This window comes from Rhincodon typus, chromosome 9, assembly GCF_021869965.1.
Source record: "Rhincodon typus isolate 14 chromosome 9, sRhiTyp1.1, whole genome shotgun sequence".
Lineage (NCBI taxonomy): Eukaryota > Metazoa > Chordata > Chondrichthyes > Orectolobiformes > Rhincodontidae > Rhincodon > Rhincodon typus.
The window spans coordinates 61335678-61347862 of record NC_063340.1 but is presented as its reverse complement, the minus strand read 5'-3'; the positions used below and the strand labels follow the sequence as shown (position 1 = coordinate 61347862).

At 41.9% G+C, this 12185-nt stretch overlaps 1 protein-coding gene across 1 annotated transcript in view; it reads left to right on the top strand.

Annotated features, from left to right (window-relative positions):
- Window positions 1-10333, top strand: part of LOC125484071 (metastasis-associated protein MTA3-like) — a 142541-nt gene extending 132208 nt beyond the window's left edge. Inside the window, exons 4-5 of the mRNA XM_048601333.1 lie at window positions 3692-3818; window positions 10312-10333. Of these exons, the coding sequence (XP_048457290.1) occupies window positions 3692-3818; window positions 10312-10333 (149 nt within the window). The remainder of the gene's footprint in view (window positions 1-3691; window positions 3819-10311) is intronic.
- The last annotated feature ends 1852 nt before the right edge of the window (window positions 10334-12185 follow it).

Sequence of the window (12185 nt, the reverse complement as noted above, 5' to 3'; positions counted from 1 at the left end):
TCTATGCCCGAAACGTCAGCCTTCCTGCTCCTCTGATGCTGCTTGGCCTGCTGTGTTCATCCAGCTCTACACCTCTATCCTGTCTAGTCCTGTTTTAGAGTTGTATAGGCTTGCATGAGACAACCACCACCACCACCCCCCCAACATGGTCATTCCTCTGAACCCCGGTGACTATACTCCTAAGTGACTCAGTCTGTCCTCGTACATCAGTCTGATAAACTTTTGCTGCACTCCCTTAGGAAGAAGGTCCTTCCTCAGAGACCAAAACTTCTGACAAATCCCAGATGTGGTCTCACCGAGGCCCTATATAATTGCAGCAAAACATCCCTATTCCTGTACTCTAATCCTCTTACTGTGAAGACCAAAATATCATTTGCTTTCTTTACCGCCAGCTGTACCTGCATGCTTACCTGCAGCGACTGGTTTACAAGGTCACAAGAGGTCTCTTTGCACATTCCCTTCTCTCAATTTATAGACCTTCAGACAATAATCCGCCTTCCTGCTTTTGCTGCCAAAGTGGATAACCTCACATTTTTCGACGTTCTACTGCATCTGCTTTATGTTTGCCTATTCACTAAGCTCGTTATAGTCACACGTAAGCATCTCTGCGCCCTCCTAACAGCTCACCCTCCCACCCAGCTTTGTGTCATCTGCATGTTTGGAGATATTGCATTTAGTTCCCTCATCTAAATCATGAATATATATTGTGAATTGCTGGGGTCCTAGCACTGATCCCTGTGGTATCTCAGTAGTCACTGCCTACCATTCAGAAAAAGATCAGTTTATTCCTACTTTGTTTCCTGTCTGCCACCCAGTTTTCTATCTATCTCAATACACTAACTACGATCTCATGTGCTTTAATTTTACATGCTACGTAAACCACATCCACTGGCTTCACCTCATCAACCCAACCAGTTACATCCTTGAAGAACTGTAGTAAATTTGTCAAGCATGATTCACATTTCATATATCCATACGGATACATTCTACATTGTTGGAGCTAATATCTTTCCTTGCTATTGAATTAATTTTTCTCTTTAATTAGCAATGCAACTGTGCCACTTTTTTTCCTTTTTGTCTGTCCTTCCTAAATACTAAACTCCCCTGGATGTTTAGCTCTCACTTCTGGTCACCCTGCAGCCAAGTCTCAGTAATGCTGACTACATCATACCTGTTTTCATTTTTTTGTGTAATTAATTCAAGGACTTTATTAGGAATGCTCTGCACATTAAGGTGTAGAGTCTTAGGGCCTGACGTTTTAACATTGTCTGTTCCATTCCCATTATTTTTCACAGTGTCCCTCTTTGATCCTAGCCCTTGATTTCTCTGCCTCTCACTTTTCTAATTTCCTTTTTTGCTTTTTTGTTCTCCTTGATACCTCTTTCTCTGACTCCTTGTGTCGGTTCCCATCTCCCGCTATTTTAGTTTAAAACCTTCCCAGCAACTCTAGCAGATCCTCCCCATAGGACATCTTACCCAGGTGTAACCTGTTCAGTTTGTACTTGTCCCACTTTCTCCAGAAATGACCCAATTTCCCAGAAATCTGAAACCATCCCCTTTCCACCATCTTTTTAGCCAAGTATTCATCTGACATAACTTGCTGTTTAGACTCTGACAAGCATGTGACACACTGGTAGTATTCTTGAGATCACTACCTTTGAGGTCCTACTTTTCAACTTACTTCCTAATTCCTTACATTCTACTTCTAGGACTTCATCCTTTTTTTAAACTATGTCATATATACCAATGTGTACCACTGCCACAGGCTGTTCACCTTCCCCCTCCAGACTGCCTGGTAGCTGCTCTGAGATATCTTGACCCCTAGCACTAGGAAGTGCTCCTGGAGTCTCATTCTGAACACAAATGTCTGTCTATTTCCCCTAAAATTGAATCACTGATAACTGTAGCATTTGTATACTTTTTAATCTTCCCCTATGCAGGAGCCCAGTGGTGCAATGAATTTGACTGTTGCTGTTTTCCCCTGAAAAGCAATTCCACTCAACAGTATCCAAAATGGTATATCTGTTTTACTGGAGTATAGCCACAGGAAACTCCTTCACTTTCTGTCTAGTCCTCTTGCTCCTTCTGATGATCATCCGTTCCCTTCCTGCCTTTGGGGTCTTAGCCTGCAGTGTGGCCACCTCTCTACTTGTGCTATCCATGATACTCTCCGTCTCATGGGTCCTCCATTGTCGTCCTATCCACAGCTCCAGCTCCAAAACCTGGGCTTTCAGGAGCTGCAACTGGAGATAATTCCTGCACATGTACTAATCCTAGACACTGGAAATATTCCTAATTTCCTACTTGGAGCAGGAAGGGAACTCTTTAAACCCTTTAAAATATACCTTTTGGAAGATGCTTAATATCAAACTTTCAGATACTTATTTCCTGTTGATCCTTATGATAGAATATAGGTCTTACAAACTCTGAAGCAAAAAGCACCTCTCCCCTTTGCACCAAATTGCCACCGTGCACCAGATTTTCAGATACACCCACTCACTCTAGCTGTGCCTCACGCAAAGTGCACTCTTTCCTGACCGCTCATGAATGGAGCTTACTGATATGATACTGATTTACTCATGGGGATTGAAGGATCAGAAGCTGAATTGTTAAAGTTTTGGAAATGAAGTATTAAGTAAATGCAGAATGTTTTTCCAGAGGAAGTTATAGAATAAAGTTGGGATAGCGGATGTTCGTGGAGAATGATGTAAGGAGGTGACAAAAGATGCTCTCATCTGTGACCATCTTGGTGGAAGTACCAAGGCCACATGAAATGGCAGGATCACATAAAATGGCAAGGTTGAGGGAGAACTTCTGTGGAGAGGTATTCAGGGATTTTTTTTGTTTTGCAACCCTGATGCTCTATTCATTTGAAGTTTCAATCCCACAGGTGCTCTGTCACAAATTTTGATCCTCTCACTGGTCTAATGTTTAACATGTCTGCTTCTTATTCAGCCTATGTCTTGCCTCTGTGATTCCCACACCAAGCTGTTATAATGTTCCCCTGACTGGACCCAGGAATCTTCAATAACCACATGGGCCACATCATTATTAAGTTTCATTCGGCTCTCGTAGGTATTCTTTGCTTATAATTAGGCAGTTTTGTATTTGTATGAAAGATCATATTGGAGAAAAAGTACAAAATCAGTGACATGAAAGCAAACAAATCTTTCAATAATTTATTTCGGAAGACCCTACAGAAGATCTTGGCTTCTAATTTATGCCAGCTGTTGCCAGCTAGCCCCTCTGATAAAATGCAGAACCTGTTATTGATTCCTTAAAATAGTGTTGTTGAAAGCTGGAGCTAACGATTATTTACTGAATGCAGAATTGCGTTGTTGTACAATAGGTTCAGGCAAGTGTATTATAATTTTGCCACATTTCCCCAATCTCTCAAGCCTTTTTGTGCCCCCAGTACTCTCAAGGATCAATTTCACGATCTATCTGTACACATGATCATTGTCTATTGTGTTACATGCTGCACTGAATTTGCTTCAAAAGATCAAGGATATATTTCAGCCCAGCTAGGACGAATACAGAAAGTAATTTGGTGCCTTGCATTGTAAATTTGTGTGGTGTGTTGTTTGAAGATATAACCTTCCCTGTGGGGAAAAAAAATTTTAACAGCTCAAAGCCTCCCCAAGAAAATGATTTTTTTAAGCTAATATATTTTGTATTTTATCCTGTGCAGAAGAAATGGAGGAAGAACTGGAAACCCCAAGCATTTTAGATTTGACAGAGAAACAAAGACATCAGCTTAAACACCGAGAGATATTTCTATCTCGCCAGTATGAGTCCCTTCCGGCCACACACATAAGGTATGAAATTGCATTTCAGTCGAAGAAATTAATTTGTGCTAAATCCTATCTTGTGGATTATGCATAGAGATGAACATCTTCAAGTACAAAAACTTAAGTCTATTGAGATACTTTGGTAAATCAGTCAGCTCCTTTGATTTAGAAAAAATTGTAGTTGAGTGTTCAGCTATTTCATTTGTCCAGTTAAATTTGCCATTAGCAACTGACTGTTATGTAACCGCTGACGCTTCTTGCCTTGACTGTCCTTCATGAGCATGCGAGCACTTCTGATTTACATTTCAAAGGAGTCGCACTATCTTATATTCAGTTGTGGCAGGAATAGTAATCCTAGACTAGTTCTCCTGGAACTTGAAGTTGGTATGAAAGCTCCTAAGTGACGACTTCGGAGTGCCTTTGTAGTTCTTCCTTTGACCCTTATGAGAGCACCCAGAGCAAGATCTCAATCGAAGGTATTCTTCAATAAAAGAATGTCAGGCAACTTGGCTATATGACAGGCCCACCTTGATTGTCACAATGTAGTATAAATGCTTGGCAAGCCATCTTAAGTGACCGCTTTCGTGTCTGGTATTCTGTCCTGACATATAATCATCAGAAGCTTCACAAGGCAGCTCTAGCGAAAGTGGTTGAGCTTCTCGGTATGATGCTGATACATAGTTCATGTGTTTCATTCATAGACTAGTCTGGGTGGCACTATTGGTGTATGGATTTTCAACACGACAGGTATATGTACTGTTCTTTCCCAGACTAATGTTTGAAATCTGGCCAAAAGTTTCTCTTTGGGCAATTTTTGCATATTTCTAGTTGTCAATATAGACATCGTGAGAGAGTGTGCTGTTGAGATAAGAGAATTTATCCAATACTGACAGGATTTGGTCATCGTTTAAAAACCTTGAGGTTGCTGACTTGCTCGCCGAGCTGGCTTGTTTTTGTTCAGATGTTTCATCACTATGTTAGGTAACATCACCAGTGAGGCCTCTGACAAAGTGATGTCGTTCTACTCGGCTTGGAATTTGTACTGTCCGGTCCGTTATGGTGAGTAGTTTCATTTCCAGTTTTGTTCTGTATAGGTTTGTATATGGGGTCAAATTTATGTGTTTGTTGATTGCAATATGGGTTGAGAACTATGCCTATGGCAATTCCTGTGTGTGCCTATGTTTGGCTTAAGCTACTATGGTTATATTGTCCCAGTTAGACTGATGGCCTTCATTGTCCGAGTCTACTGATATTAAAGAAAGTTCATCATATCGTTTTGTTGCTAGCTGATTTTTGTGTATTCTGTTGGCTAGTTTCCTTCCTGTCTGTCCGACGTAATGGTTATGGCAGCCATTGCGTGGTATTTTGTAAACTGTGTTGGTTCTGCATTTCGTGGGAATGAGGTCTTTAATCCTTGTGAGTATTTGTTGTAGAGTGGCTCTGGGCTTGTGTGCTACTATGATTCCTTAGGAATCTCGTCAGTTCTGATATGTTCTTGATGTAGGGCACTGTGATCAGTGTGTTAGGGCATACTGTGTCCTTTTGTTTATTTAGTAGGCACCCGTGGATGAAGTTTCAGGGATATCCGTTCATAACGAAGATTTTGTATAGGTGCTCTTCCTGTTACCTGCATAGAAAGAACTAACATCAGTTTAACTGGTATAACAAAACTATAGTAGCCCAAGCCAAACATAGGCATGCACGGGAATTCCCATAGGCACGGTTCTCAACCCATAATGCAATCCACAAATATATAGAATTGGACCCATATACAAACCCATGCAGAATAAAACCAGAAATGACACTACTCACCATAATGGACTGGACAGTATAAATTCCAAGCGAAGTAGAATAACATCGCTTCATCAGAGGCTTCACTGATGATATTTCCTAGCATGGTGACAAAACGTCTGAACAAAAACAAGCCAGCTTGGCGAGCAAGTCAACAACCTCACCTACAACCCGAGCTACAAATCATTGATAAAACTTTAAAACCTTGTGCTCTGGATAGGGCTTTCCTGGAGCAAGCTGGTGTGTTACTTCACTTTTCTTTGTGTTGATTGTGAGATTGAAATTGATGCATTTAATCGAGAATAAATCCGTGCTTCATTGTGCATTCAGCTCTGAAACAGCACTGAGTACGGGCATTGGCAAACAGGTAATCACTATGATTTCATTGAGTCATCACTGATGTCATCTGAATTCCTGAAGACAATTGTGTTATTGAAATAGATATTTTTAAAATTAAGGCGTTGTTTAATCTAGAGGCAGGGATGATTGGTTGAATGGAATTTGCTGGAAGTATGACTGCAGAGTTCTTTTTTGTGATCTTACGTTTGCAGAGCTTTGAACATGTTAAGCATTAGAATAGTAAAGCCAGAGTTATCTGAGGGCTTTGATCTCAGATGAGCTGAGATTGGGCATGGTCAGGAAATCTTAGAGGCATAAGTAAGCAGTCCTAATTGCATGGCATGTATTTGGAAGCTCATCTCTGCATCAAATAAAATTAAGGTTGTGACCATATGGTTTAACCTTGGACACTCCCAGAGAGACTGGCTAGGGTACAGTGCTTGTGGCAGGAAACAAAGACATGGCTTCAGCCTTCCTAATATTTAATTGAATGTAAGTTCTGCTTATCCATGGCTAGGTGCCAGTTAAGTACTCCGACGACTTGGGATGGTGGTGACATAGAGCGGTGTGTTGTCAGCGTGCACTTGTCAGTTTAAGTGTTTTCATACTATGTTGATATGAAACACTGTAAGCACTCTTGTTTCCCATAGGAGATTTGTTTTGATAAATGGGTATTCAGGCATTTGGGCTACATGATGCTCAACTTAATTGTGATCAAGGAAAGACCCTTGTGAGATGCCAGAGATACTGTGTAGGTTGTGGAAGAGAAGTCATCATTGATGATTCTGTGATTGGGACAGAATAGATAAAAATAAAACAAAGCAGTGAAATCCAACTCAGCTGAGTGACATTTAACAAGGATTGGAAGACAATAGTGTTGTTAACTGCATCAAAGGTTGCAAACAGGGTGAGAAGTAAAAGAGATATAATTTACCTTTACTATTGAATAAGAGCCTATTTATGACTTTGTCCAGGGCCTTGTTGGCACTGTGGCAGACAAAATATTCTGACTAGGTGAAATTCAGGCATGAAGTTCTAGAAAAAATGCAAGTGATTGGGAGTTGACAACATGTTCAAGGGCTTTGTAATGTAAAAGGATATTGGAAATGGGGTTCCTTATTTGCAACATGAGGGAGGGAATTAAGACCTTTCTTTTTCCCCAATAAAAAGGTAATGACAGCAGATTTCAAGGTGAGGAGGACCATATCTGAGAGAACCATCAACAATATCAGCAGAGAAACAAATCATTTGATCCATATTGGTGTTTAAGTTCTACAATAACTGGCTTTAGCTCTAATTTCCTCTTCCCTCCCTAATCCTCAATTTCATCTTTTCTTTTGTTCCTCATGTATACAGCAATCCTTCTATTTAATGCATCGATCCGATCTTCTTTAATCACTCCTTGTGGCAGTGAATTCTATATTCGTACTAATCTGTTTGAATCCCTCCAATTTGAATTCTACCCCTGCAGTTGTACCAAAATTACAGATGTCAGATTCACGCATTGTGCAAGTGACAAAGAAAAACAATCCATCCTTGACCCTTTCCCTTCCTTCTGCAGTCTTTGATGTTATTGACCATGCTATTCCCTTCTGAACAAATTCTGTTCACTATTGTCCAGCTGGATGTAAATGTACTCATTTGGTTTCATTTTCATTTAGCTAAAAGTACCCAGAGAATAATTTCCAAAGCTTCTCTTCCACCACTCCACCATTAGCTTTCTCTTGTATTTGTTGCTTGTCAGCCCATCATTCAAAAAGACAATGTTAGTTTCTCCATATATTCTGACAACACCAACCTCCATCACACCACGACCTTGATTGACTCCCCCAATGTCAGCCACCATCCAATACTGTATGATCAGGAACTTAGTCCAATTTGCTATTGAGAAGTGTGAAACTTTTGTCCTTTGATTGAAAGGAAATTCCTCCAAACTTCATTTGATCTATTCGTGGCTGTCATATTTCCATCTCCTTATTCTGGACATCACCTCAAATGGAAATTGTATCTCAACATCCCAGCCATTTGATGCTGTTTACAATTTTGAAGTCCTTTACCATCTCTCCTCTAATTGTTACTTTTCCTTGTAAAAGTAGGTCAGTGTGATCAACATTGCCTGTTATTTGCAATATCTTAATTCTGGTAGCATTTTCCTAAACCTTTCTGCACTTTCTTCAGAGCTTCAAATTCTTTTTATATTGTGGACGGTAGAACTGCATATAGTCATTCAAGTTTGATCCAACTAAAGTTACATAAAAATGTTATATTGTTTCCTTGCTTTATGCTTCCAGAAATGGGCACTTTGCCTGCACTTTTATGACTGCAACAAATTGTATTGCTATGGGAGCAATACATTTCTTTCTTTAAGACCACATTTAATTTCTTATCTTCCAAGGATTGTGGCCTGGGTATTTTTCCTCAAGATTAGAACATCTCACTATCTTAAATTGTATTTGCTATTTATCTCCTCATTTTGAAAACCAATGTGTCTGCGTTTTAATTTGATCTAATCCAAGTCTTCTCATTATTAGCTACATCAATTGTAGTCCTGCGGTTTTAAAATGAATGGTGCGTGTGGTGAACAGCAGTAGTTCCAGAACAATTCTTGCTGGCATCACCCTCCATTTTCAGCCGGAATGAGTGAAGTCTCTTTATTTCTACTGCATTATCCATTTGCAACCATATTCATTCTCAAACTGGTTCCTGACTGTGCACTTTAATATCCCACCTTATTGAAGGCCTTCTAAAATGTGTTTGTGTGTTGGTTTATATATAAACTAAAAAAAATGTGGGAGTAGGAGGAGGCTTGTTCAGCCTTTTGAGTCTTCTCTGCCATTCAGTGAAACCGTGGATAACCTACTTCAACATTAATTTGCTGCACTATCCCTGTATCCATTGATGTTCTTAATATGCAAAATCTATTAATCTCGGTTTTTGAACATACTCAGCAACTGAGCTGCCTTGGCATTACCCTTGCCTAATGTTTCTGTTAGGTCTTTCACTAATTCACTAAGATGGCAGTCTTGCTTTTCAAAATCTCTTGAAGTTTTTGTGTTGCATTCTTTTTCTTTTGAATGTTTCCTTACTGCAGCCATTAAGTAATTAGGTTACGGTTTCTAGGATTGCTTTATTTTTAAAGATTACACTTGTTGATAATGCCTCTGTTATTGCCTCTAGAATTTTTTAAACTATCTCATGGCATAATCCATCAGAACCGAGTTGGGGCTTAACTGACCTCTCAACTTGTTCTTTAACCTTAACTTTTTCACATTGCTATCTCACTGCATACCTCAACCCCATTTCTTACTGGAGATGTTCCTGTGGAGTGAAACTCCTCCTTTTGTAGAAGTAATTGGAAAAAGTAGCTAGGCAATTGCTATATTATACGAGCACACATCTTTGTTAATGATGTATATGAGAATTTCACTAGACATTTTTTCGTGTCAATTTGTTGCTTGATTCACTGCCCTTTCTTCAAATCCGTGTTGATTATCTCTTCTTAATGAATACTTTATCCATTGATTCTTTAATTGAGACTTTTAAGTGTAATTAGTACAATACCTATGTGTCTGCAGTGATGTTTCTTGATCTCTTTTGCGTAGTAATCATTGTTGACTCTGAATACTCAAATAATAGTTAGACCTTGCAAGGGTTCACCCTTATTGAACATTTATTATATCACTAACGTTTCTGTGTACTCTTGAAAGGTCATCAGCCTGAGAACTAAACTCCTGTTTTTCTCCACATGTTGACAGGCCTGCTGAGTATTTTCAATATGTTCATTTTTTAATTAGTTGTCCTCCTCTTCTTGGTTTTTGGCAGTTGTCAGAACCGGTAATGCTGTGAATTATATCTGACATAGAACAAGTCCGCACTGTTTTGGGTAATGCAGTTCTTCGTAATACGATTGTAAATATTGCCATATCCATTTAAATTGTTACAGATGTTGTAACCAGTATTTCTAATGAGGCGCAATAAACTATCATTGAGTGTTTCTTCTGAACTTTCAGTCCAATTAAAGATGTGATATGGAAAACCTCTTCATTAAATTAGCAGGATAAAGCAAAGGTCAAATGAGAATTTAAGCAGTGGAAGTCTATCATCAGAATGGCATGTCTGCCTTCCATCCTTTTATTCTGCATACATCGTACATTTGACAACAGAAAAGTTCCACATTCTGTTGCTTGCTCATAAGTAGGTAGTCAGGCTGGTGGCAATATTGGGAACTTCCCCTTCTAATTTGACCTGCTGTACAAATTCCATTTGTCTAAAAGTGGTAGATCAATAGGAGATGCTTAAGTGTGTTGGAAGGGGGAAAGTTGGGGATGATTGCTTGTACTTGTCTTTCATTTGCTTGAAAATTTTTGAAAAAATTGTTATCTGCTTCTAGGATGATGATTGGAGCTTTTTAATGAAAGCAGATACATTTTAAGCTTGTATCAGAGATAGTAGGAACTGCAGATGCTGGAGAATCTGAGATAACAAGGTGTAGAGCTGGATGAACACAGCAGGCCAAGCAGCATCATAGGAGCAGGAAGGCTGATGTTTCGGGCCTAGACCCTTCATCAGAAATGGGCCACAGATGTAGGTAGGGACTTCCTGGACCAAGAGGGAGAAAGTGGAGTCCAGATAGTTGGAGATAAGTTCGGTGGGGCAGGAGCAGGCGGAGACACTGGGTTGACCAGGGCATTCAGGTTTGTGGATTTTGGGAAGGAGATAGAAGCGGGCGGTGTGGGGTTGGGGAACGATGAGGTTGGAGGCCGTGGGTGGGAGGTCACCTGAGGTGATGAGGTTGTGGATGGTTTGAGAGATGATGGTTTGGTGCTCGGGGGTGGGGTCATGATCAAGGGGGTGGTAGGAGGAGGTGTCGGAGAGTTGGCGTCTGGCCTCGGCGATGTAGAGGTCAGTGCGCCATACTACAACTGCGCCTCCCTTGTCCGCAGGTTTTATGGTGAGGTTGGGATTGGAGCGGAGGTCTGCACGTTCTGCGGGGGAGAGGTTGGAGTGGGTGAGAGGGGTGGAGAGGTTGAGGCGATTGATGTCTCGACGGCAGTTGGAGATGAGGTCGAGGGAGGGTAGGAAGCCTTGGGGTGGTGTCCAGGAGGAGGGGGTGTTTTGGAGGCGGCAGAAGGGGTCAGTAGAGGGAGGGTTAGGTTCACGGCTGAAGAAGTAAGCGTGGAGGCGGAGGCGGCGGAAAAACTGCTCAATGTCCAAACGTGACAGTATTCGTTGATGTGTGGGTGGAGGGGGACAAAGGTGAGCCCTTTACTGAGGACTGACCGTTCGTCCTCAGTAAGGGGGAGGTCTGGGGGGATGGTGAAGACCCAGCAGGGCTGAGTGTTGCTGTCTCCTCTGGAGCTGCTGGCTGTGGAGGCGGTGGGCGGAGCGACATTGGCGTTGGCTGTGGGCGGGGTTGCATCGGAGTCAGCGGTGGGCGGAGTTGCGTTCGCGTCAGTGATGGGCGGAGCGGCGTCGGCGGTGGGCGGAGCGGGGTAGTAGGCGGCGGCAGCAGCGGTGACGGTAGGCTCGTGTTCAGGGTCTGTGGTGTTGGTCTCGGAAATGGAGGCGGTGGCATTTGCAGCGATGGCGTTCGCTGTCCCGGAAGTGGGGTACCCGGCGGTGGTGGATGTGACGTCATCTGTGGGTTCTCTGACAGTGGCCTTATGGCCAATGGCAGCGGGCACATTGTGGGGAAGGTCCTGGGTACGGCTGGGGATTTGGGAGGTGGAGGAAGCCCGTTTTGGGTGGTAGGCACCAGTAAGTTTACTGTACTTACGGTTTTTAGTGTCCAATAAAGCTGAGTAGAATTGTGAGTTCAGGTTGTGGATCCTACGAAGAATAAAAAACAGGAGTGGTCCTTTGCAGGTCTGGGAGAGGGAGGCTCTGAGCTGGGGTAGGCTTGATTGTAGTGCCAGGAGATGCCGGCGCATTGCTGCGAGTGTGTGTTTCAGGAATCACAGGGAGAAACGCTTCTGAACGATCTCAATGCTATGAATGTAGACATTGTCACGGTTGGAGCCAAACTGGGAAGGCCTGAATGTGGACTGTAGTCCATTGGATGATCTGGTTCCGTAGGCAGGTACTAAGAAAGGTGATGTGGCTGTAGTACCTGGTTTGCTTCAGGACATGGTCGAGCAGTTTCAAGGCTGAAGAGATTATGAGAGAGTTGCAGTGGGAGAGAGATCCCCTGAGGTTTGTCCGGAGGGAGGAGGGTAACTTCTTCAGGCTAGGCATCCTTAGAAGAGGCTTCACAGTGGGGTTAAA